This window comes from Triticum dicoccoides, chromosome 2B, assembly GCF_002162155.2.
Source record: "Triticum dicoccoides isolate Atlit2015 ecotype Zavitan chromosome 2B, WEW_v2.0, whole genome shotgun sequence".
Lineage (NCBI taxonomy): Eukaryota > Viridiplantae > Streptophyta > Magnoliopsida > Poales > Poaceae > Triticum > Triticum dicoccoides.
In genome coordinates this window covers 309,259,602-309,285,543 of record NC_041383.1, presented here as the reverse complement: position 1 = coordinate 309,285,543, position 25,942 = coordinate 309,259,602, and the positions used below count along the sequence as shown (strand labels likewise).

Genomic DNA, 25,942 nt, shown 5'->3' with positions numbered 1-25,942 from the left:
GCATTTGAACCTGCAGTTTCTGCTGTGACAGCTCAAGGCCGGGCCCAGCAAAGGAGCAAGGTCGTGGCGGCTCGGAGGCCGCGACAGCTGCGACGGCTCAATGGCATCAGGCGGCTCAAGGCGGACCTAGGCAGAAAGTGCAGCGGCGACGGCAGTGGACGGCGGTTTAGCACAAAAACAAGGTCGGCGAAGTGCAGGTAGCCCGAAGCAGGGGTAAGGCCACAGCTGCAACCAGCTTAAGGAGCGCTCGGCCATTTGGGAGCGGGCGCGGCACGGGCGGTAGCAGGAGCAGCGGTGGCTTGGCAACTTGGCGATGAAGGCGCGACGAAGCCAACACGGGTGGGGTGAAGCCGGCAATGGCTCAGGGCCGCTCCAGCAAAGGCGGTTACAGCGACAGCAAGGGCAGGCCCACAGCGGCGAGGGCGACTGAGCGCGCTGGCCGGCCGGCTTGGTGCGGCATTGAAATTGCTGCAGCTCGCGGAGGCGCCCAACGGCGGCTTGACTGTGGCTCGGACGGCTTGAGACACGGCAGCGGAAACGAGGTCGCGGTGGTTTAGCGTGACACGACGCAACAGCGGCGGCCGTGGAGGCAATGATCGCAAATGGCGGTGGCTCAGGCAGAAGCTACGGCCAGGGGAGTCGTGGTGGCTCAACACCGGCCATGGCGGCTCAACACGGTGTGGGTGGCCACAGTCCACATGGACCGCGGTTGCAGCGACCTGGCGGGTCTGAGGCGGAGCGTGTACAGCCTGGAGAATCTGAGGTAAAGCCGGCATGGGGTGGCGCAGGAGGTCAGTACGGCGGGTCGAGGCGCTGGCAGATCGGTGACTCGGCCGTTGGCGGCTTGGCCATAGCAGCAGAAAAGGCGAGGCGCTACCGGCGGAAGAGGCAGCAGAGGCGGAGCAAAGCGGCAGCAGCTGCAGGCCCGTGGTCGTGGAGTGAGGCCAGCGGAGGCGGTTTGTGGTAGAAGCAGGTCAGCCAGGCGCCTCTGGTCCGGGGTGCAGTCATGGCCGCAGCACCGGCAGAGGGCGGCTCGGAAGCGCTCGAGGTGCAGCGATGGCCGTAGAGGCGGTCGAACGAGTCCACGCCCATGACCCCATCCAATCCGGGTCATGGTTGCTTTGATTTTTTTGACTGTAACAAGGTAGCTGTCTCTCCTTTTCCTGTATACGTCTGAGTCCATGTAAGACTAGTAGCAGCCGGATTTTTAATCTTTGAATGACTCCAAAGCCCTTCTTCTATTTGATCCTGATGAGTAGCTCTCACGTGATGAGGTAAAGATCCATTAGACATTGGTCCATGTGCCCACTACTAATACTAGTAGTATTTTACTAATTTGATCCCGGTGAGGAGACCATATGGGTTGACTGATCCTGAACTTGGATATATCTGCCCGCGTCGTGCGCGTCCTTTGAGCTGCGATGAGCGGTGTACTGATTCGACTTGTAGCTCTAATCCTTCACGTATACAGGTAGCACTCCGAACTTGATCTAAACACAGACGAACGACGGAATCGTCCAATCCTGTCGGTCTCGATAGGATAAAAGAACATTGTGCCGATTTTATCTTGTGCACGTCTTCGACTTGCTGCAGCAGCGGCGATGCTGTACTCAATGCCACCCTAATTTCTCTTGATCCTTGTATTACCAGCTCCAAAGCTAATCACAATTTCAATCATAAACAAAGGATTTGCCGGCTCTTCCACATCTACAAATCACGAGCTTCTCGACACCCTAGAAAAAGATTCCTCCAAGAACTCAACACCACCGTGCGCAGGCCCCATGGTGGGCGCCAACTATCGTGGATTTGTCACGGCTGATGTTCTATTGTGAGGACTTAGTCATGAGGCCAATGCATCTATGTGGTAGCTTGAGATGGGTTGATCGGGACGAGAGACGCGAGGCGGATCAACACTCAAGACAAGGATTTAGATAGCTTCGGGCCCCGGGAAACATCATCCGGTAATAGCCCTACATGCTGTTTGTGGCTAGGTCTCATTATGCTCATGAGGGAGACGCCGCATAACCGGATCTCCACTAGTTGTGTCTAGCCTTAGAGATTTTCTTTTGCTTGTCCCTCTTGGGGTGCCATGCCCCTCCTTATATAAGTTGGAGGGGTGGGTTACATGTGAAGTCCTAGTATGACTAGGACTATTATATAACAAGTAGAATCCTAGTCTGCCCCTTTAAGGGAAAACTCCTTATGTCTTTCCTCGTAAACCGGCCCACCATAGCATGAGACGGCCTTCTGGGCCTTGGGCCTTGTCATCCGTCTGACCCACCGTCGGGGCCATCGTGAGCCGGTAGGCTTATGAGTCGTCAGACCAGTGAGCCGCCAGACTCGTGAGTCGCCAATCCTCTGGCAGGTTACCAATGAAATGCCAAGTCCGGCCGGGTCATACTTCCGGCCGGGTCATTCCGCGGGGTATACCCCCGACAGGACCCATGTTGCTTCCAAGGAGAGTCGCCAACGCAACAAGAGGATTTTGAGGACGTTCGGCGAGATTGTGGAGAGCGGTTGTAACGCCCCGGATTCGATGCGCCAGGTGTCTGCCAGTTATTCGTCGTTGTTGCCATGTCATTTGCTTGCGTGTTGCATTTTATCATGTCATCATGTGCATTTCATTTTGCATACGTGTTCGTCTCATGCATCCGAGCTTTTTCCCCGTTGTCCGTTTTGCAATCCGGCACTCCTATGTCCTTCGACGTCCCCCTTTTGTCTTTTGTTATGAGCGGGTGTTAAATTTTCTCGGAATGGCCCGAGGTTTGCCAAGTGACCTTGGTATAGCACCGGTAGACCGCCTGTCAAGTTTCGTGTCATTAGGAGGTCGTTTGATACTCCAACGGTTAACCGGGTAACCATAAAAGCCCCTTTTATCTTGAACCCAACGCCCCTACAAACTGGCCCAAAACCCATCCTAACCCCCTCCATGCTCTCGGCCGTTCGATCACGACCGTGTGGGCGAAAACCGCTCCTCATTTGGACTCTCCTAGCTCCCAGAATCTATAAATATGCCCCTTCCCCCGAAATTCGTGGATGAATTCTCCCCCAAACCCTAAAATCCTCCCCGCCGCCACCGGACAAGTCCGCTGCCACCGGACAAAACCGCCGCCGCCGCCCGCGCCAATTGGGGCGCGCCACGTGGCACTTCGACGCCGCCCACCGCCAGGCCCATCGCGGGCCCGCGCGAGCCCGCGCGTCGCCGTCGCTCAGCCCGAGCACTCGCCCGCGCCCGCGCCTTCCTTTGACCCCGCCGCCGGCCACCATGTCCGCCGCCGCCTCGCTACCCCGCCGCCGACGGTCGTCCCCGGCCGGCCCTGCGCCGCCCTTCACCAGCCCCGCCGCCGGCTCCCGCGGGCCGCGTCGCCCCGCAATGCCCCCGCGCGCCGCCCGGTACCCTCGGCCCCGCCGCCGGAGCGCGCCTCCGCGCCGGCCGCCGCCCCGCCGCCATCCGACCTTGCCGTGGCCGCCGGGCTGCATCGACGCCACTCGCCGCCTTCGTCCCCGCTCTGCCATCGACCCCGCCGCCTTCATGGTGCGCCGCCGTTGCTCCGTCGTCCCCCCACCGGGAGCCGCGTCGGCGAGCGCCGCTGCCGGGTCGCTGCCGCCTCGTCCCCGCCATCTCCGGTGAGAACTCCGGCGGATCTGGATCGGGACCAGATCCACCGGGATCCCAACCAAACGCGGCCCCCGTCCCGCTTCTCTCCGTCCCGGCACCCCGAGATCCAGTTTCTGCGAGGGTAAAATTCCACCAAGTCTCCGAATCTGTGACATTTTTATGCCCTATTCATCATGCTGTAACTTCTTGTGTGCTGCTCCGTTTCGTGCGTGTAATATATCAAAATGTTCATTGTGAGATTCTCTACATTTCATTCCATTGCATCATGCTTGTTTGAGATCATCTTGATGCCTGAATCATTGTTGCAAGAGTGTTATATGATGTTTACTGATGTCTGTTAACAGAACTTGATGATTTGTTATTTTTGTTGCATTTGATGTGTGCATCCTATGAGCATGAGATCTACATGTGTTTTGAACTAAATCATGCCATCTTGACAGAGGTGCTTGCCATGTATTTTTGTGATCAATGTGGTGACTAGCACAAGCATGCAAACTAGGCTTCGTGATATTGCTGATTTTAGTCCCTGTTCTGCTGTTATTTTTATGCCATGTAAACTTGATGCTACAGAGAGATCCATGCATATTTTGAGATACTGCAGTAAGGATATTTTGAACATACGGTTATGATATATCCATTAATGATCCTGCTTGCATTTATGGAGTAGTCTAGCATGTCATTTTCTTGCTCTACTTTTGCTATAAAATGTTTCCTGTCAGATTGTTTACATGTTATTCAATTTTGCCAAGGTTGTTGTAGTTGATCCTTGCATGCTATGAACTTTTTCTTGCCTTGGTTAGTTCCATAAACATGTCTTATTGCTGATGCTATGCTTATCTTGTCATGCAATGACTTATGATGAGTTAATCGAGCTCGTGAAGTAGTGTACTTGCTGTTACTGTTTTGCTAGGCTGAATCTGTTATTTCGTGATGCTATGTAAACCTGCTTCTACAAGAAATTCTATGCATAATATGGAGATGTTCACTAAGGATGTTTTGTTATACATGTCATGATTTATCCATTCATGCCCCTGGTTGCATTTATAGCCTGCGGTAGCTTGTTGTAATCTTGCTCTCAAATTGCTAAATAATGTTGCTGTCAGCCTGTTAACATGAAGTTCAGTTTGTGTCATGTGTTTTGCTAGTGATCCATGCACCCTATGAACTTGCTCTTTTCATGCTTAGCTTCATAAACATGTCTTCTTACTATTGGTTGCCTTGTCATGCCATTTATTGCTCTGTGGTGAGTGGTACAAGCTCACCAACATGCCTACTTATTGTTGTTCCTGCCATCTATGAATCTGTCATATAACTTGTCATGTTTACATGGGTGCCATCATATCTTCTGGTCCTTTTTGGCTCATGGTCAGTAAAGGACTTCTGTTCTATGGGTTTAGTAGATTCATTCCATGCCTTTGTTTGCCATGATAATTTCCTGTAACATGTTGTTTGATAGCTCTAAATATTGCAACCTGATGTTATTGTCTGCCAAGTCTGAAACTGTTATTACTTGCAATCTTGCCATGTGTTTTGGAGCATGTTCTAGTGATTTCTGGAGATAGCTCAGTGTTCATGTTTTGTTATGATTTACCTATACATCATACCCATGCCTTTTGTTATCATGTTGTGGTACTGTAGCATGTTGTTTTGATGCTTGCAAGATGCCTAGTTGTTGTTTTGGACAGATTGTTGTTATGACTTGTATAGTGTGTGTGTGTTGAACCGTTGCTCCGTTTTGAGTGTGCTCTATATGAAACTTGCTTGATTTTCCATTTAGTTTCATATTATCATGTTGCATCCTTGTTTTGAGGTGTTTGCTTGATGTTTGTTTGCATTTTGCATCAATGCCATGTTTAACTTGTTTTGCTCATATCTTCTAGGCCGTAGCTCCGAACTAAATGAACTTTATATGTAACTTGACTAGAATTTCGTGTAGATCCTCTTGGTGCTCTTTAACTTTCTGTTTAACAACTTGAACATAAAGTTTATTCAGATCTGGACTAATTTCGAAATTTTCATATGAGGACTTACCGGAATTGTTATATGTTGTTTCCGACCTCATTTAAACTTGCTTTGATGTGTTGCTCTTGTTTGCATCATCTCTTGCCACGAGTAGCTTCATGTAGCCATGCCATGCATCATACTTGGTTGAGCATCATGTCTTGTCTATGTGTGGTGTGTTTACCATGTTGTGTGCTTCTTCTCGATAGTTCCCGTTTCGTTGCGATCGTGAGGATTCATTCGTCTACGCTTGGTTCGTCTTCGTGGCTTCATCTTCTTCATGGACTCGTTCTTCTTCCTTGCGGTATTTCAGGCAAGATGACCGCTATCCTGGATCTCACTACTATCATTGCCATGCTAGTTGCTTCGTTCTATCACTATGCTGCGCTTCCTATCACTTGTTCTTCAAGCCTCCCAAATTGCCATGTCAGCCTCTAACCTTTTCAACCTTCCTAGCAAACCATTGCTTGGCTATGTTACGCTTTTTCTCAGCCCCTCTTATAGCGTTGTTAGTTGCAGGTGAAGTTGAAGATTGCCCCATGGTGGACAGGATTATGTTGGGATATCACAATATCTCTTATTTAATTAATGCATCTATATACTTGGTAAAGGGTGGAAGACTCGGCCTTATGCCTGGTGTTTTGTTTCACTCTTGCCGCCTAGTTTCCGTCATACCGGTGTTATGTTCCCGGATTTTGCGTTCCTAACGCGGTTGGGTGATTTATGGGACCCCCTTGACAGTTCGCTTTGAATAAAACTCCTCCAGCAAGGCCCAACCTTGGGTTTACCTTTTGCCTCATCACCACCTACTTTTCCCTTGGGAGTCGCTCTCTCGAGGGTCATCTTTATTTTAGCCCCCCCGGGCCAATGCTTGTCTAAGTGTTGGTCCAAACCGAGCGATGTCCAGCGCCCCCTGGGCAATCAGGGTCTATGCCAATCCGACGTCTGGCTCATCCGGTGTGCCCTGAGAACGAGATATGTGCAGCTCCTATCGGGATTTGTCGGCACAACGGGAGGTCTTGCTGGTCTTGTTTTACCATTGTCGAAATGTCTTGTAAACCGGGACTCCGAGTCTGATCGGGTCTTCCTGCGAGAAGGTATATCCTTCGTTGATTGCGAGAGCTTATCATGGGCTAAGTTGGGACGCCCCTGCAGGGTTTAAACTTTCGAAAGCCGTGCCCGCGGCTATGGGCAGATGGGAATTTGTTAATGTCCGGTTGTAGATAACTTGATACCAGATCCGATTTAAAACGCATCAACCGCGTGTGTAGCCGTGATGGTCTCTTCTCGGCGGAGTCCGGGAAGTGAACACGGTTTTGGGTTATGTTTGACGTAAGTAGGAGTTCAGGATCACTTCTTGATCATTGCTAGCTTCACGACTGTTCCATTTGCTCTCTTCTCGCTCTTATTTGCGTATGTTAGCCACCATATTTGCTTAGTCGCTGCTGCAACCTCACCACTTTACCCCTTCCTTTCCCTTTAAACTTTGCTAGTCTTGATACCCATGGTAATGGGATTGTTGAGTCCTCGTGGCTCACAGATTACTACAACAACAGTTGTAGGTACAGGTTACGCGATGGTCATGACGCGAGAGCGATGTTTGCTTGTTTTGGAGTTCTGCTTCTGCTTCTTCTTCGATCAGGGGATAGGTTCCAGGTCGGCAGCCTGGGCTAGCAGGGTGGATGTCGTTTGAGTTTCTGTTTGTGTTTCATCTGTAGTCGGATGATGCTCTTATGTATTGTGATGTTGTATTCGTGTGGCATTGTATCCCTCTTGTATGTATCCCCATCTATTATGTAATGTTGATGTAATGATATCCACCTTGCAAAAGCGTTTCAATATGCGGTTCTATCCTTGATGGGACCTTCGAGTCTCTTTAGGATAGTATCGCATATTGGGCGTGACAGCGGGTCGGAGGTGAACATCACTCCGGAGGCTGAATGGATGACCAAGCAGGGCTATCAGTGGACCGAGTTAGAGGAGGAGACCATCCCATCTGCCAAGTCCGATGAGGAGTGTGTTGAGTGATCTCTACAAAGGATGCTACCACCTGTGTCGTAGGAGTCCTCTCTGCCTTTTTGGTGTCTCGATGCCAAAAGGGGAGAGAGTGTAAGTTTTGCTTTCGTGTCTCTTTGTTTTCGTTTTGTTGGACCCTCGTTTGTGTTGTTTTGGTTTGTTTGCTTGTGCTTGTGTTTGTGAGTCCTGGAGACTATCATATGGTGTAAGACATATGCACTCAAGCTTATCTTATTACCTATTATGCTTAGTAGTTCGTGAGCCTATGCTATCTTGTGCCCTTTACTTTATGCTCATATTTGCCTTGCCTCCATGCTTAGTGTTATTTATATTGTTGCAAGGAATGCCTCGTCTATAAAATATAGGAGAGTGTTGATCCTAGTATGTGTGTCATGCAGTCCAAAGCATTTATATAGAGTGCACACATCTAGGGGGAGCCTGTCTATATTTTGTAGATGTTGGGTTTGCTTATATTCATTTGTGTACTGTTATGTGCAAATCCTGTATTGTCATCAATCCACCATCAAGGGGGAGATTGTAAGGGCATATTTCACCCTATGTGGTTTTGGTGATTGATGACAATGCGTTTGCGGACTAATCATGTGCACTGAGCATTTCAGATGTCTCATGTTTAGGCACAATACGATTTGATGCCCCTCGGAGCCTAGTGAAGACGACGTTTCTCTACGTTTCTTTTCGGTGTACTTGAGTCATAGGAAAGCCGTACTATTAAGAGGGGGTCCGCTTCAGAAAGGTTAGGGTGGAATCAACACGTACACGTCTGTCCCTTTGCACCACCTTTCCTTTGCTTCTTTGGAGCACCGACCATTTATCCGTGTCTTTGCAAAATGAAGGACTCCAAGTGGTAGTGTGCTGTGGCATGCGGTAGTAGTGCTCAAGGGAGCAGTAGTATCGCAGAGGCCCACGGTAGTACCGGTCATGGACGCGGTAGTAACGCTCCTCGGGCATGGTAGTACCGTGGCTTCTAGCCAACCGCGTCCGTGATCGGTAGTACCGCTCCTCGGGCACGGTAGTACCGTGGCTTCTAGCCCAGCACAGCTACTCGCGCGGAAGTAGGGGAGGATGTAATTTTTTACATCCGCGCCCTATGCGGTAGTACCGCTCCCTGGATGCGGTAGTACCGTGTCGAATTTTTGCACAGATTGAAACTCAGCGAAAGTAGCCACGGATGTAATTTTATTCGTCCATGCCTTCCTAGCCTCGTCGAACCCTGCCTTGCGGTAGTACCGCAAGGGCGCGCGGTAGTACCGCTCCGGCGGTTCTACTGCTCGCTGTGTCAATGCAACAGGGCATCATCTGGTCTCTGTCGTGGGTGCGGTAGTACCGCACCGCCTAGCGGTAGTACCACAAGTTTGGTGTGGTAGTACCGCATGTCGAGGCTGAATAAGTGGGTAACTATTGGATTTGTCCTCTCACTATATAATGGGGGTCTTCTTCTCCGAGTTGACCACCTCTTCCATCCCCAAGCTCCATTGTTGCTCCAAGCTGCATTTTCACACGATCTCTCTCCCTAGCCAATCAAACTTGTTGATTCTCTAGGGATTGGTTGAGAAGGCCTCGATCTACACATCCACCAAGAGAAATTTGATTTCCCCACTAATCCCTTGCGGATCTTGTTACTCTTGGGTGTTTGAGCACCCTAGACGGTTGAGGTCACCGCGGAGGCATAGTCCACTGTGGTGAAGCTTCGTGGTGTCGTTGGAAGCCTCCAATTAAGTTGTGGAGATTGCCCCAACCTTGTTTGTAAAGGTTCGGTCGCCGCCTCCAAGGGCACCAATAGTGGAATCACGACATCTCGCATTGTGTGAGGCATGAGGAGAATACAGTGGCCATAGTGGCTTCTTAGGGAGCATTGTGCCTCCACACCGCTCCAACGGAGACGCACTTCCCCTCAAAGGGAAGGAACTTCGATAGCACATCCTCGTCTCCACCGACTCCGCTCTTGGTTATCTCTCACCTTTACTTATGCAAGCTTATATTGTGTTGTATCCATTGCTTGCTTGTGTGCTTGTTGGTGTTGCATCATATAGGTTGCTCACCTAGTTGCATATCTAGACAACCTACTTTGATGCAAAGTTTAATTTGGTAAAGAAAATCTAAAAATTGTTAGTTGCCTATTCACCCCCCTCTAGTCAACTATATCGATCCTTTCAATTGGTGCATGCCTTGGTTGACAAAAGAATTATAAATCTTAAAACGGTTCAACTGCCACTATCAATGAGCAATGGGTTCAGGATGGCATGATCTCCTTCCAGGCCCAGGTGCAACTCATGCATCTTCGACATGCAATCGGCGATTTGGACTCGCCGGATGTCTTCACCTGGCCGTGTGGGGAGTTCAATTTATACTCCACCAAGTCTAGGTATAGTAGACTGTGTGTTGGCCTTCATCGCTCGCCAACTACAATCTACATGTGAATGAATTTTCCCCCCCTCAAGGTGAAGATTTTCATCTGGTTGTCGTCCCAATACCGTTTGTGGACATCCGATCGATGCGCAAGGTTTGGACTACAAGATTAGCCTTCCCCTTGTTTCACCTGTTTGCAAGAAGAAGACAATGTCGACCATATTTTGGTAAGGTGTGTGTGGCATGTCTACCTTGATGTGTTGAACCTTCCCATCGCTAGGCCGTCCGAGAATGACACGTCGGCGGAGTGATGGATAAGGCTTCGTTTGTTTCGGAAAGATGACGAAAGAGGGTTCGACTCCTTGGTGGCATGCGTAGCTTAGTCCTTCTGGAAGCAGAGGAATACTAGAGTCTTCAACCGGAGGGAGCAGCAACTAAGAGTCCTTGATGTAGTCAACAAAAATTCTAGATGAACTTGAAGGATTGGCACTTAGCGTGTGGAAGAGTTGGCGGCCTTCATCGTTTTGTGAGAGTAGACTAGATTTCTTTTGGTTTGATACCGGTGTACTTACAATGATGTTCGCATCTTTGCAAGGATTCTTGTAAATTATTGCTCTCTTCTATAAAAATATATTACGTGGTTTACACACTCTTGAAAAAATAATAATAAGAGTTGTCGGCTTAAAAAACTACTATCCTGGGTATTCACAATATTTGTGAATTGATTGCCATTAATTCTTGGTATTTGTGGTGGGAACGAGAAAGCTTATGAATGGGGAGATTGTCCAGGATGCATCCAACATAATTATGGCTATCCGGGCTTTGACGGTCAATTTTATTGTTGCCTCTTTCCCAAAAGGTTCTAAGAAAAATGGGGATTGGTATGAGCCACCGATGGATTTTGTTAAACTTAACGTTGATGCCTTTTTGACCATGATTTATATACAGGTTTAGTAGAGCAATTATCAGAGACTCAAAAGTAAACTTTATTATTAGAGACTCAAAAGTAAACTTTAGGGCAGTGATCTGCGCCGGTGCGCCGGTCCAACTGTTGAGCCAGTCTAGCCCTAGCCGCCCGATCCACTGCGCTTCAACCATCCGATCTGGCTGTTGACTTTCCCATCTCATTCGTCCTCTTCGTGCGCTGGGCGGGCACCGCCCCCATGTTGCCTGGATGTCATCCCGGACGCCGACTACCACTCCCTTGCCTGGAACTCCTTCCTCCACCGCCCCGCGCTGCTGGACGCCGCACTTGCCGCCGGTCACCGCCCTAGTCCGGCGTCGCCTGCTGCGTTTCTTGCCTCTATGGATGCAACAGTTGTGCCTTGTGGTTCCAGCTCCGGTGGGAACGCTTGCGGCTCCAATGCATGATGGCGCTCTCCGGTGGCAATGGTTCGCCGGACATATTACCCCAGTGACGAGCTCACTAAAATTGCATATGTTCTCATGGTGCCAGTAGCAGCAAAAATGTCACACGATCGTAGCAAAAGAAAATGGCGGTTCCAGCAAAAAACAAATGTAGCATATCCAACATGCCCCAACACGGCACCGCTCGTGGCTTTCCCCCTCGTCGGTCGCCGGTTGAAGCTTTTCACACATATGATTGAAGCATTTCTGTTAGCGGTTGCAACTTTTTTGATTTGCATAGTGTCTAGTTGTAACTTTCTATCTCAATGGTTGGAGCTTTTTCCAACTACGGTTGAAGCTTTTATACCAATGGTTGTAGCTTTTCTACCAATGGTTGTAGCTATTTTTTTAGCAGCGCTTGGTCAAGGCTTTTTGTGTCGTTTTGGTTGTAGCTTTTTTCATCAAAGGTTGTAGCATTTTATGTCAACAGTTGTAGCTTCCCCCACGTTGGTGCTGACCTTGTAGCTTTCTCTACATCCAGTTGAAGCTTTTCATCTAGGGGGATGAAGCTTTTTTGTAAACGGTTGCAGCATGAGGGGGTGCGACAGTTCTGCAGAAGCCTCTGGTGTCGTCCATCGCCGTCCCGCTCGTCGGCGGCGAGGTGGAAGCACGAGGCACATGGGGAGTTACAAACCGACGGGAATGGGATTGGTCAACGGCTTTGCTGCATCTAATGGCGAGCGGGGCTGCAAGTGTAGCGGGGTGAGATCTACATCCATGGTCGGCGGGGATTTCGATCTTCCATGGCCAGCGGCGAGCTACTCACGAGCTGGAGTGATGGAGGCAGGAGATGCGGTCGTCGGTGTTGCGTGCTGCAACGATGGAGGCAGGAGACGAGGATGGGGCGAGATCCGCGGGAGGTTGAAGAAGCAGCGATGGATGGCCCACATCCTACGTGTCGCTTGGTGGATGGGTGGGGCAGAGCGCGCGTGGACGTGACCGGCGCAAAGTTCGGCCGACGCTTCGTTGCCAAACATTTGATGCGGAAAATTGAAAAATTAACTGATGTGTTGACCTGGTCAATGCTGAAACGATGTCTCTTACGCTCTGTGATGTAGACATTCAAGGGCTTCGCATTGTATTGGCTCCAATGCCAATATCTCGGGACATTGATACTGATCTTCAATTCCAATTTTAGTGTTTGGATGTTCATATATTTGATGCTTGGAATTCAAAGAGAGCACCAATTCCAATTTGTGTTTGGATGGATAGAGCTTCGAATTTCTCACTATCTTAACATTCACAGTTACTCACACATAAACACATGGAAAGATGCATCAGTTTTAAAAATTGACCAAGGTGTGTACACACATGAAAGTTATAATAAAAAAGTCAATCACTACTAAGCCCTCAAACATAAGCAAGACTACAATTTGGGTCCAATTAACATTTGCAGACTACATAATCTCTACTCCTAATGGACGAATTGGTTGAATAGTCCTCCCCACTTTCAACCGGTTTATTTTCAACCGGTTTATTTTCAACCGGTTTTTCTTCGTCCCACCTCCCATCAGCCCCTCCCACCGGTTTTTCTCTTTTCTCGTCTGACCGGCAATACCCAACGTATTTATGGTAATCAATCATAATTAATCCATGTATAGTAATAAATCAATCCAGGTATGGTAAGGTCATAACTCAGGAAATTTTGAATATGGTAATTATATGGTAATAAATTTAAATTACCCCAAAGGCTATCAATCCAGGTATCGTAAGGCCATAACTCGGGAAATATCGAATATGGTAATAAATTTAAATTACCACCAGGTATGGTAAGGCTATCCACGTATAGTAATAAATCATATAGTAATAAATCATAATTAATCCACGTATAGTAATAAATCAATCCAGGTACCGTAAGGTCATAACTCGGGAAATTTTGAATATGGTAATTATATGGTAATAAATTTAAATTACCCCAAAGGCTATCAATCCAGGTATGGTAAGGCCATAACTCGGGAAATATCGAATATGGTAATAAATTTAAATTACCACCAGGTATGGTAAGGCTATCGATCCAGGTGTGGCACGCCCTCACCTGATCACCTATCACAATCTCCAGCCCCACGCACGCACCAAAGAACCCACCCGACACCAAACGCAGCTCCTCTCGATCCCCTCGAGTAAACGCCGCCGCCATCGTGCGATCTTCCTGACACAGACGCCGTCGCCGCCTCCTTCCCACCTACGGCGTCCCCCACGTCCATGGTGACGGCGCTCGCGTCCTACACTGACCCTCCACCTCATATAGGTTGGTCGTTGATGGAGTGGGATGTGCCGCTGCGGTTTGGGGAGGCGCAATCACGATCTGGTTGGGATCTCAGTGTGGACTCGTTCTCTGCGATGAAGGATGGCGCTGTCTCCCTGGCAAATGGGATCGGAGGAAGGGGCTCTATGTCATGAATGTCGGCGAGGCAGCGGCCGAAGGCGAGCCCGACGGTGAGCACGGGTGTTCGTCCCATGAAATAGGCGGCCACGGAGGGCGGATCTGAGGCCACCCCAATCGCCGGTGGCCCTTCCTCCCATCGCTCATCGCCTCCATTCTCTCTCTCCTCTAAATCTTTGTCGCCCCTGCCTGATTCTGGCCGACGCCATCCGGCTCTCGCATCGACCACCACCAGCACGGCTGCGGACGAGGCGCAACCGCAGACGCCACCGCCGCCATCCTCATCCACCTCCTCCACCATCCTTCCCAGCCGTCGTCGGGGGCACCCGCCATCTGCGCTCTAGCCCACCCGCTCCCTCCTATCCCCTGCCCCTGCCTGCCAGCCCCGTGATCCATCACACAGATGGCAGGTACTACAGCGACCTCCTCCCCGCGGATCCGGCCTCCTCCGATGGAGATCCATCCTGGGCACCGCCTTATTCTCATGCGTGCACGTCTATATCAACGTCTCATTCCACCTCACCTGAGCCTTTACCTTCCCACCTCTGCTTCAGATCCACATCACTTTGCAAGGTATGTGCTTGATTGTTCTGAACTGGATCGATGGATTGTGCAAGGTACTTTGGGTGTCGTCATTGACGGCAATTGTCACGCCATGCTACCATCAGAGGGGTCCCTCATCGATGATTAGGGTCTTCCGAACTGCACGAGCTCCATTGAGAAGGATGTTTTTAATTCTGGTTTTGCCTACATGCTTTCTTTGCCTGTATCTACTTAGCTAATGTCTTCTTATAGATAGTAGCTGCTGAAGTGGTGATCAAAGTTGTTCACTATAAGGAAACAACCATGATAACAAAAGTGTATATTCCCTGACCTTTGACCTGAAGTACTTCTTCATTAGAAACTTGCAACAGCCAGGCATTGAAATTAGCAACAGCTTCGTACGTACTGAACTAATTTGCAGCAACACGTACTGAACTAAGTTAGGTTATGCTCATCGTTCCAACATGCTTAGTGATAACCACCTAGCAAGCTGATCAAACATGAAAAAATTGAAGTGCTACTGCTAATCGTACTATTCTGACTGTGAAAATCTATTTAATTGACTCTTCTCTAATTGTACACTTGCATAAATCTCAGATCTTGCAAATTACAGTATAAACATAAAAATCATGCTTTGACTCCTATAGGGCCTTTTGCACTTTAATATGACTAATAATTTGTCTTAATATCACAGATTGTATTACTACCTTTCTAAGTGAATGACATTCAAGAAGGTCATTAAATAAAACCAAGAAATCCTTCTGGTATTGGAGTGTAGAAAAGTTGAGACTATAAAACCAAAAGGTTATATTTACGTTTATTAGAGAAGGTTCTTTACTTTTTATAGGAAAACACAAAATGTTGCGATGTAGAGTCTAGGTGGTGGGCCTCCTTGATCCACTTGGTGGATGAGGGCGACTCCGGTCCTGGCACCCATAGTGCCAGTGATCCAAAAATCATAGGGCCTGGATATAGCTCTAGCAGACGTATGCGGCTTGCGCATCGAGCTTGGTCGTCTCGAGCATGGAGATAGGCGAGTTGTAGACCAAGAGCTGGTACAGAGATAGGCGAGTTGTAGACAAGAGCTGGTGGGCAGCAAGAAACGCATGCACACCAAAGAACAAATCTGAGTCACATGCCTACTTCTATTGATTTCTACAAAGAGCGGCTAGCTTAGATCTTAGACCAGTCGGTCACTGTCGAGGTCGCCAAGGTGATCTTACAGCACCGCCGTGGGGATTTCTCATGATTTTATGTAGGCAAGCCGCAAGCGGTGGTGGTGATTGGCTGGGTGGTGTCGCTGCCTTGGGAAGAGACGAAGTGATGGTAAAAGTAAGCAGGATCCGATGATTCTTCCGTGGGGATAGCCAAAGTCAAGATGTCAACTACAGACTCGTCGCAGACTTGCAGTGAACCTGGATGCGGCGAGCCTGATTTGTGGATCGATGGCGGGTCTTGACTTTGTTAGGCTGGGATTGGATGGTTGCGGAGGGTGGTGTGCTTGGTTGGGTTTCCATGGAAGAATGTGGCCTCCTCGTGGATCTGGTCATGCCCATCCTAGAGAACATTGTGTCCCTAGCTCCCTCGAGGAGCAAGGTCAGTGCAAGCGGCAGCAGGGGGGAGGGGTAGATGTGGGGAGGGATGTCGGCGGCTGCTCGAGGTCATCATGATGAAACCCTTAACGTCCCATCTTTATCAATGGAAGTGGAAGAACACGAAGTCGAGATTGGATAGGAGTTTGAGTTCTTTTTGGCACCGATCGGTTCCCCACTTTAAAGATGTATTTTTTTTGCGTGCGAGCAAACAGTGGGTTGATTCTAAAAGGGATAGGCACTTTTCAACAGAAGTGCATGACGGACCAAAAATATGACCTCATTTTATTCGTTTGATAGATATCGTATTATTCGTTGTTGTTCGTTCGGTGAAATTTCCTAATATTTGATTGTTGTGTTTCTAATTAGAGCACCCCGTAATCACCCAATATGAGGGGATGATAAATGAAAGATACTGATTATAAATTTTGAAGAGTCCGTGGAAACGCACGGGCGTTATACTAGTTCTAGTTAGTTACTACAACCTCCTTGCACCGTACCTACATGCCATACGTCAAGCTGAATGGGTTGGCATCAGTTTTAAAATTTGACAACTGTTGAGTGTCATGATATGCCGCAACTGAATGGGTTGGCATTTAGTCGAGCAGCTCATGGGCGTGGCGGCCTTAGTCCACGGCGGACAGCCGCATGTCTTGGCTGAAGTGGGAGGATTAGGCAGTGGCTCGAGAAGATGCGTGGTACGTGCAGAGCGGGTGCAGCTTGAGATGCCGCAGAAGCTTGTGTACGCTGAGGCCTGCAGCGCTCGGCTCCGGGCCACTGGCTCCCGCGCTCGCCATTGCCACACATGGTCGGTTCTGCCAAGAAGGTTGTGCCGTTCATCGAGAAGAGACGGTAAACAACGGCGACATTCAACGGAGACAGGGATCCCGTGGACGATGTGGTGAGGAACCAGGGGCGGTGGTCAGCGGCAAACTCCATCTATGGCGGTTGCCAGCGGAGAGGTCGCGGATGGACGGAGGAGTGTTTCCGCCGGCCGGGGAGGCAGCACCGGTGGCCTGGACGGCCAAGCCGTCGGTCGAAGAGGCGGCAACAAGGCGGATTGACCTCGATCTCCTAGCGCTTCGTTTTTTTTTCAGTGTGCGAGAACGACGAAAAGATAAGCCAGCCAATGCAACCCAATACGGAGGGTCGGGGCTCTGAATTTGCGAGGGGGTTAGCCAGTGCTCGGGTTGGCCTCTCGATATTGGGACCGAATTCCAGAGACGAATGTTTAGACCATCCAAATGGTGGCATTCGGGACCGACAATGCCAATTCCGAATACTCGCTCCGAGTGTCTACATCCAAACAGGCCATTACAGGTCGTTGGCATTGATGCCAATGATGGGAGCCAGACAATGCCAGAAGAAGCTCAGGTTTTCTGTTGCTTCTCATTTGTCGGGTTCTGTTGCTTCTGTAATGGGCTTCTGTTGCTTCTCATTTGTCGGGTTCACAAATTATTGTGCAATAGTTAAAGGGCTTCTGTTGCTTCTCATTCAGTCTAGTTTTTATAGTCCTGTGCTAGTGTAAGAACCTGAGCTTCTTCTTGCAAAATAGTGCCTCGTACTGAAAATTGTTGTTTTATCCACGAGAGTTAGATATAGGTCTAGCATTATTATTTCCCCCCTCTTCATATTTGTATGTACTTATCATGTTTAATGCCTCCTAAATTTTGGCATTGAATTTGGGACCATTGAACTAAAAACATAAGAAGAAAGTGTTGAGGGAAGTAAATTGTGTGAAGGATTACGTGATCACCGTGCAGGTCGTAGCTATTGTTCTGCTCGCGTGCCAGCTGATGGTGCAGCAACATTAGAAGATCTCGCGCTGAAGTTTAATGTTCATATATGTGTGTGGTTCAAATGCCATATGATTTGTAGGATCGATCCATGGGTATCTTTGATGACATTTATCTACACTTTATTCGTATGAAAACATTATTGGAGATCAAATCACTAAACTAAACAAGGTTCATTTCATCGAGCTAGTATATCTGCACTTGTGTAGCAGGGGCAAAAGCTCCTCACCTTTCTTTGTACCATGGGATTGAGAGAGAGAGAGAGAGAGAGAGAGAGAGAGAGAGAGCGAGAGAGAGGGAGGGAGGGAGGGAGTAGCAAAGACAGCTCCAACAGCAAGTAATTGTAAACATGGCCTTAATGTGTTGATTATAAACATATTCTTCTGAAGAAGATTTTTGCCTTGTAATTCATCTTGTATTGTTCACATCATGTTAGATGCTGAAAGGAATAATCTGTGTGGCCAAACAACAATAGTGGCAGCAATGATAGTAAGAAGAATGTGCCTTTAATCTTCTTCGGTTACCAGAAGAAGATTTCTTTACTGTAAACATGGCCTTGTTGTTGAGCTTGAATCATGTGCGTCATATAGGCATATATGTTTAATCTGGTTCACCGCGCTCAGCATGTAGTTGTTCTATCAAGCTTGTTTCTGGCTCTCTGCTAGCTGCACCTTTTTGTGTTTGCCTCTCTAGGATGGTAGCAGAGATATCCCAGAAGTTAATTAAGCTTGTATATGGTGCTCTGCTTGTTCATTGCTAGTCATTACCACATGCTACTCTACTAGCTTATGCCTTCTAAAACCTATGCATTTTGACACTTTTTCATAGTCTCCTATTTGAAACTGAATTTCGCATATGTAGTCTGATGCAATAATCTGCGTTTTCTGACAAGAAGCCTGAAACATGATCAAAATTGTTATTGTGTTATTTTTTGTAGTGAATGTCTTGTAATAATAATGCGTACTAACTAAGTTTTCTTTGAGAGGAAGTAAGTGCGCCTTGTACTCTTTTGTCATACAGTTTGTTACTCCTAGCTAAGTGGAGTGTGAGAAGGAAAGGTGTATGAATACAAGTAGAAATGCAAGATGAGCTTAACATTTGATACCCAAACAACAATATATTACTCTCCACTCTCAAAACATGGCAGTACTCTTTACCAGTAGCATTTAATGGGGAGGATGGCGGCAACCATGTACATACACACGTACCACATACGTTGATGGATGCTATTAGTTTTGATGTTTCAACAGGTAGCTAAGCCAACTGGTGTCTCCTCATACTTTGATTTGTCCGTTTGACATGCTTCTGTAGTAGTACTCTTCTAACTAGAGGTAGAAAATTTTGCTGTCTGGATCAACGCTTAAATGGAGGAAAATGCTTTTGTAATGGCATGCTCAGAAGGTGTTTAGGTTCAGATTGTGTAATTTCGATGTCATGTTCAGCTATATAATCAATGTCATGGTCAGATTTTGTAGTTCTGTAATGTTAATGGCATGGTGAGTAAAGTATAGCAGCAAACATGAACCTTGTAGGCTGTGTGAACCAAGATCTTATACTTATGGCTTTCTAAGCTGTGGTAGTGAAACAAGACAATATATGACTGTGTTGCAATTGTGGCAATTAATAAATTAAGATGGTGTTTTAGAAGCTTCTCTTTGCTAACTACTATAGTAGGTTTGCTTACATGCTTTTCATGATATCTGCAGAGCAACAAAGAAGTCACAAGTTCAACCAAGATCTGCATGCAAGTTCAACCCTCTTTGTTGGATGCAAAGATTTATTTTTTATGGCCCTAATGCATCTGTAATGGCAAGTTGTAGTCTTTTATCTTCCATATTGTGCTTAACAAGCTATGAACATTCGAAGATCATGGTTTTCAATGACCGCAAATTTCAGCCTTTAATTGTCCTTCATAGATCTTGTCACTATTATTATCTGCACTTCAGATTATTATCTTTGACATATTTGAATGTGTGAATGTGTGAAGATGATGTTGTCTCGATCTGTTTTATCTTGATCATTGAGAAAATGCACAATATTTTGGGGGTTGATTATCATTTCTAGATTGTAAATGTGTTGAATGTACATGTTGAGATATGCACATAGCAGCCAAACATCATATGACATTCATTTCACAAATCCTCTGGTAGCCAAACAAGAATATTCAACTTGGAATCCAAATCCCACTAAATGAAATACTCCTAGGAATGAGATTTCATTTCATTTCCACCAAATGAAATGAAAGTCTGGGTGCCAAACAAGCTGTACTACATAGAAATAGAAGTACACCATACTAATAATTATTCAAGAAAGTTGTAAAATTATTTATGAACCAAAACTGCTGTAGAAATGCTTAGCATGCTTCTGTCAACTGTATCTATACATGGTTTATGATATTGCTCATCTTCTTTCAGGCCGAATATATTTTTTGGGACCAATGGAAGAGGAAGTCTATAGCACTGAATCATCCAATGAAGGAGATGTGCAAGAAGATGGCGACAAGGAGAAAAACCTTGCTAAGGGCGATGTCTTTAAGCCGGTTGATATGGATCCAGAGTGGATACCTAAAGTAGGGATGGTATTCGACTCGGAGGGAGACGCCTTTCAGTTCTATGTCGCATATGAATGCCGCTCTGGTTTTGGTATCACAAGGAGATCTAACAACACCTTTGATGGTTTGTGCTATCTGATCTAATGTAATATAGCGGGGTTTTTATGCCCAAACTACGGATGTCGTGTTCTCCACAGGGACTAGGCGGCGACGACTACGTTCGGCTAAATCTAGGTGACCCAATTCAATGATGAAAACAGAAAATAAACCTAACACTAACAAGGATCAACAACAAAGAAAATAACAAAGAAGCAAAGGGAGATGAAGATTATCTTTACTCTGTCTTTTTGATATTTTTGTTATGCTTGAGAAAGAAAATGCTAAAACAAGCAAACATCAAACAAAGGAATTAAAAAGACATGAACATATATATATATATATATATATATATATATATATATATATATATATAGGTATGCTAAAATAAGCCAGAGCGCATTATAACTTACTGTACGCTCCGGCCACCAACGCAACCAGCCATCCGTGCGCTAATGAGCCCAGGTAACCTGGTCCACGTGCCCGCTTTAAAGTTCATCGTAATGAGTTAATTAAATTACGACCAGTACTAGTCCGCGCCCCTGCTGCGGTGGTTGATTTTAACTATGGCACGATCATGCCAATTTTTGGACATGTAGTAATGAATTAGTGAATATAGTAACGGGAGTCAAGTAGCATAGTAATGAAAGGATATTCATTAACGAGGACCAATGCCAATATAGTAAACCTGTTACTAGATGGACCACGTATGCTTACTACTTTTACTATAACTCACACACTTTTATTATATTACCATGAGTTCACTTCATTTTACAACTGTAGAAACTACAACCGTAATTGATTTAGTTATATTACCATATATGGAATATTGTTACCATTGCTAATTAGTGGGCCAGCCGTAATAGATTTATTTCGATTACCATACATTGATTACCAATGCTAATTAGTGGGTCACAGTGCGGTGCATGCAATGCATTACTATATTTGCTTGTAGTTTTACTGTCATAAACGGTTATAGCTACGGGGCGGAGATCAGACGTGTGGGTTCGGTAACAGGAATTTAATTCGTTACTATATTTTGTACTGGCTTTTACCTTCGTTTGCTACAACCGTAGGGGACGTGGGATGAGCGGCGCACTGTGCGGTCCAATTACCGACCGGAGCGTACGATTAGAAGTTCTGCGCTCCCGCGCAGTTTAGCGCCACCGTATATATATATATATATATATATATATATATATATATATATATATATATATATATATATATATAACAATTAACAGGGGGAAGAAACAAGGTTGTAGGACAGAACATAAATGTATCACATCGCAGACACACACATATGTATATATATAACAGGTACTTGAGACAACATAAAAATCATATGTACTGGAGCTATCACAGGAACTTACAAACTGAAATTTTCTGCAGCAAGCAGTACACAGGCTATATGTATAACATAGAGACACCACTGAATCACAAAAGTTTCACAAACTGTAAGCTGAATATTGAACAGTTTTACACATCTCAAAAACACCGAAAGCACATTCAACACAGATGCAGAGGTTCAGAGCTGAACAGTAGCAGAGGTTCAGAAGAGAGACAGCAGCAACGGAGGTGAGAAGCAGAGTGCAGAGCAGGAACGTGGGAAAGAAGAGCAGCAGCAGTTTTAAGAGGAGGAGGACCAGAGATGCAGCAGTAGAGACGTGGGGAGTGGCAAAGCACAATAGCAGCAGCAGGTTCAGAGAAGGAGCAGGACAGCGGGGATGCGGGAAGAAGAACTAGAAGAGCAGCAGCAAGGTTAAGAGAGGAAGAAAGGTGGAGGAGCAGCAGCAGGGGAGGAAGAGAGAAAGAGCAGCAGCGCGGGGGCGTTCACGCGGATGACCAGACACCCGCGCTGCCCTTGTCTGATCGGGCGCGCAAGATGCGGCGGTGGCTGGAGATGGTGGTGAGTGGTGGATCCTGGTGGTGGATGGCTGGGTGGCGCGGTGGTGCTGGTGATGGCGCGGTGGCGCGACGCCACGCCGGCCTGGCCGCGGCGGTGGCCGTGGAGAAGAAAGGGATCGAGGGAGAGAGATGAGATGCCAGGCCTCCGGGGATCGAAGGCCACCTAGGGATTTTGACCCCTCTCGATCAGATTTGCCCATATTGCACTTTGGCCCTTCTCTTCTCTTCTTTTGACTCAAGTAGATCCCTCTCCTCTTTAGCTAGCCCCTCTGGATACTTCTTATCATCACGCACAAGTCCATTCTTCCTTCTCTTCTTTTCACTTGACTAATTTTCTTAGCCACCTAGTCCAGATCTTGGAAGTTTATAGTGCCTTTGTGCACTTTTCTGCAAAAGAAACAAATGACGAGTAAATGGTCTTTTATATGATTTTCATCCAAATATATCAGAGTTCATAGTAAGAATGGATGAACAACAAATGGTGTATATATGTGCCAAAATTATGTATATGAAATGTGCTTATCAAGTTCCCCCACACTTAAATCTTTGCTTGTCCTCAAGCAAAGGCATATGACAAAAGCAAGAACATGAACAGTGAACTGACTAGAGAATGTCAAGTGAAGTAGATCTCTAAACAGTGCATGCTTTGGACTTGGCTAGTGAAAATTAATGGTTAAGAGTGCTACATATCAATAGGACACTAGTAAACTCGACCATTTTAAACTTTTGCAATGATAAACGAAGATTAGCAAGTTCAAATGCTGATTGTGCCAAAGGGTTCCTAAAGAGAGCATGATCCCAAAAAAAAACTTATTACCCGGAACATAACATTATGGTAGAAGCACTTATTGAATTTGAAGGAAGTAATGGTAATATTTTATTGATCTCACCAAAGGAACATACCACCGATCCCGAGAACATGGTATACACCTGGCTTGACCAATTATTAGTTTTTTTAGTTTGTCTCCCCAAAGGAACATACCACCGATCCCGAGAACATGGTATACACCTGGTTCGACAATTACATTTCTATTATTATTAATTACTGCCCAAGCTAACCCGATTTCACATGCCACCGATCCCGGGAACATGACATGCTACTGTAGGTAGCCAGACTTATTTATTCATTATTACTTATCTTAAATGAACAACGCATAAGAACAAAAACAGGAATCATCACTTCTCCATGTCTGGTTCACATGCTACCGATCCAGGGAACATAGCATGCTAATCCATAGTGGTTAGGTGATTGCTCTCAATGGGAAGACACTTGGCACAAATTCAACATCTAAACGTGGTGATCTAGGTGTATCGTAGTAAATGCACAAAATGACGAAGTTTTCTAGTGTACTAGGGATTTGAGCACTCAAAACTAGTAGTTCTCACGAATTTTAGCAAAGCATGCATGGTGTAGATCACTAGTTTACAAGGCATTCAAAAATCAAGTTCACAAATTCACATCAAGCACAATGCCAAAGGTGAGATTCAGCTTGACAACAAGTAATAACTGGCTCAAGCAACCCAACTAGCAATTGAATTTAGCATGTATTTATGATATTCAGAATGGGTCATGAAACAGCTCACCGGGCTTAATGAAGTAGCACTCGCTTGATCACCTCACCAACTGCAGCTCTTCTCCTTTCCTTCCTTATGGATGCTCCAGCTTCACTCTTCTTCGTGTGTGCCCCATTGCTTCTCCTCATCACCATGTCGTGAATCCACCAGGATCCCAGGGAATGTCATCTCGAACTCGGTCAACTCGCAGTAAATGGTACACAAGCATCAACCTGAAGGAACACTCAACAACCAAGCCAATACAAGTGACAGAGAGAATGCCCTCTAAGTCATCGATAGAGTACCCTATCATACAAGTATATCTATTGAGCAAGTCAGGAACATGTATCAACAACAAGTCACATGGTGCATAGGCAGTATCCATGATATGGCATATCTTGTCGAGAAAGCTGATATCATACCTGAGATACTTGGGAAGAACCTTCAGGACTACCTCAATTGAAGATACCAAGTGAGGTGTGCTTGTAGAAATTTCCACTGGACTCATGTCAACAAGTGAAATAGTAGAGCTTGGCTCCTTGACATCTGAATCCACCTCATCATAATCAACCATGAAGCTCTCCATCTCAGGCTCAAGTGTTGAGGAATCAATGCAGCTGACATCATCAAAGGAGAACTTCTCCATATCTGGCTCTACCAGCACATGCTCAATATGAACTAAAGGTGACTCCTCAATATCAAAAGCAACTAACTGCAGCTCCGGCTCATCCATGGAAGAATCATCACAATGCAAAACTGAATCTCCAACACTAGTATCCATGTGATCTGTAGCGCGTGTGTCAACTAGAATGGTGTCATCATCGTCAAAGATAATCCATGCAAGCTCAATCTTGTGACACTGAGATAGAGGTTCAGGATTTTGTGTAAGAATTGGCGGCTGAGGTGTAGTGATTTGTTGCAAGCAAACCAATGAATCAGAGGTGGGCTTATCATTGTACCACTGAAGTTGGTGGAAAGCTATGCTCTCAATCAGCAGAAAAGCATCATCAAGTGTCTTGTTTGTAATAGCTCCGCCCGCTGCCATATCGACGTAAGCTCGAGTGTCCCAAGTCAATCCTCTATAGAATATCTTCAGCTCTAACCATCTCTCGAGCCCGTGGTTAGGACATCTCCTGAATAAAGCCTTGTATCTCTCCCAAGCATCATACAAGCTCTCGCCTTCACGCTGAACGAAGCTGAGGATCTCATCTCGAATTGCGGACTGCTTGTGTAGTGGGAAATATTTATCCAAGAAAGCTTGTGATATCTCGTTCCAACTGAATGATCTTGATGGCAAGGATCGATACCAAGCACGAGCATCATCCCGGAGAGAGAATGAGAACAGCTTGCACTTGATACCATCTTGAGGAACTCCATGGTACTTGACTGTACCTGAATACTCCATGACTCGGTATAAGTGCTCATAGGGATCCTCAGTGGGCAGTCCTCCAAACTGTTGTTGTTTAACCAAAGCAATAAGACCAGGCTTCATCTCAAAATTCTCTGCCTCAATAGTTGGCGAAACCGGTCCTGTGATATAACATTGACTACTTTGCATCCAAAGATCACAAAGCAATGCCATATCTTAACCAAGTGTAACTATAGAACAACCAGCAATGATTTATGATTCCCTACACACACTCATAAACAGTAAACACTAGTCAGAAGGTTAGTATCCTAATAAGCCGAAGCAACAATGGGGGAAAGTAGAGGAAAAACACTGAAGATGAAATATACGACGAATTGAACAAGGAACTAAAGTAAATCTAGGCTATAACCTAACACAATCGCTCGACGCTAGTCCCCAGCAACGACGCCAAAATAATCTAATGTAATATAGCGGGATTTTTATGCCCCAAACTACGTATGTCGTGTTCTCCAACGGGACTAGGCGATGACGACTACGTTCGGCTAAATCTAGGTGACCCAATTTAATGATGAAAACAGAAAATAAACCTAACACTAACAAGGATCAACAACAAAGAAAATAACAAAGAAGCAAAGGGAGATGAAGATTATCTTTACTCTGTCTTTTTGATATTTTTGTTATGCTTGAGAAAGAAAATGCTAAAACAAGCAAACATCAAACAAAGGAATTAAGAAGACATG

General features: G+C 46.3%; 1 protein-coding gene and 1 non-coding gene across 2 annotated transcripts; one reads left to right on the top strand and one right to left on the bottom strand.

The window, feature by feature from the left end:
- Positions 1–21,695: 21,695 nt before the first annotated feature.
- Positions 21,696–25,928, bottom strand: LOC119363586. The gene is made up of 2 exons (XM_037628960.1): positions 23,864–25,928; positions 21,696–22,666 (listed from the first exon to the last, which is right to left on the bottom strand). The coding sequence occupies exon 1, from the start codon at positions 25,413–25,415 to the stop codon at positions 23,982–23,984; it is 1,434 nt and encodes a 477-aa protein (XP_037484857.1). The 5' UTR covers positions 25,416–25,928; the 3' UTR covers positions 21,696–22,666; positions 23,864–23,981.
- On the top strand, positions 24,946–25,049 carry LOC119266213. The gene has a single exon (XR_005131937.1). It is a non-coding gene; the product is annotated as a small nucleolar RNA R71 (small nucleolar RNA).
- Positions 25,929–25,942: the final 14 nt, after the last annotated feature.

Excerpts from the sequence above, each read along its gene's own strand:
- LOC119363586 (XM_037628960.1), bottom strand. The coding sequence starts at position 25,415 with ATGGCATTGCTTTGTGATCTTTGGATGCAAAGTAGTCAATGTTATATC.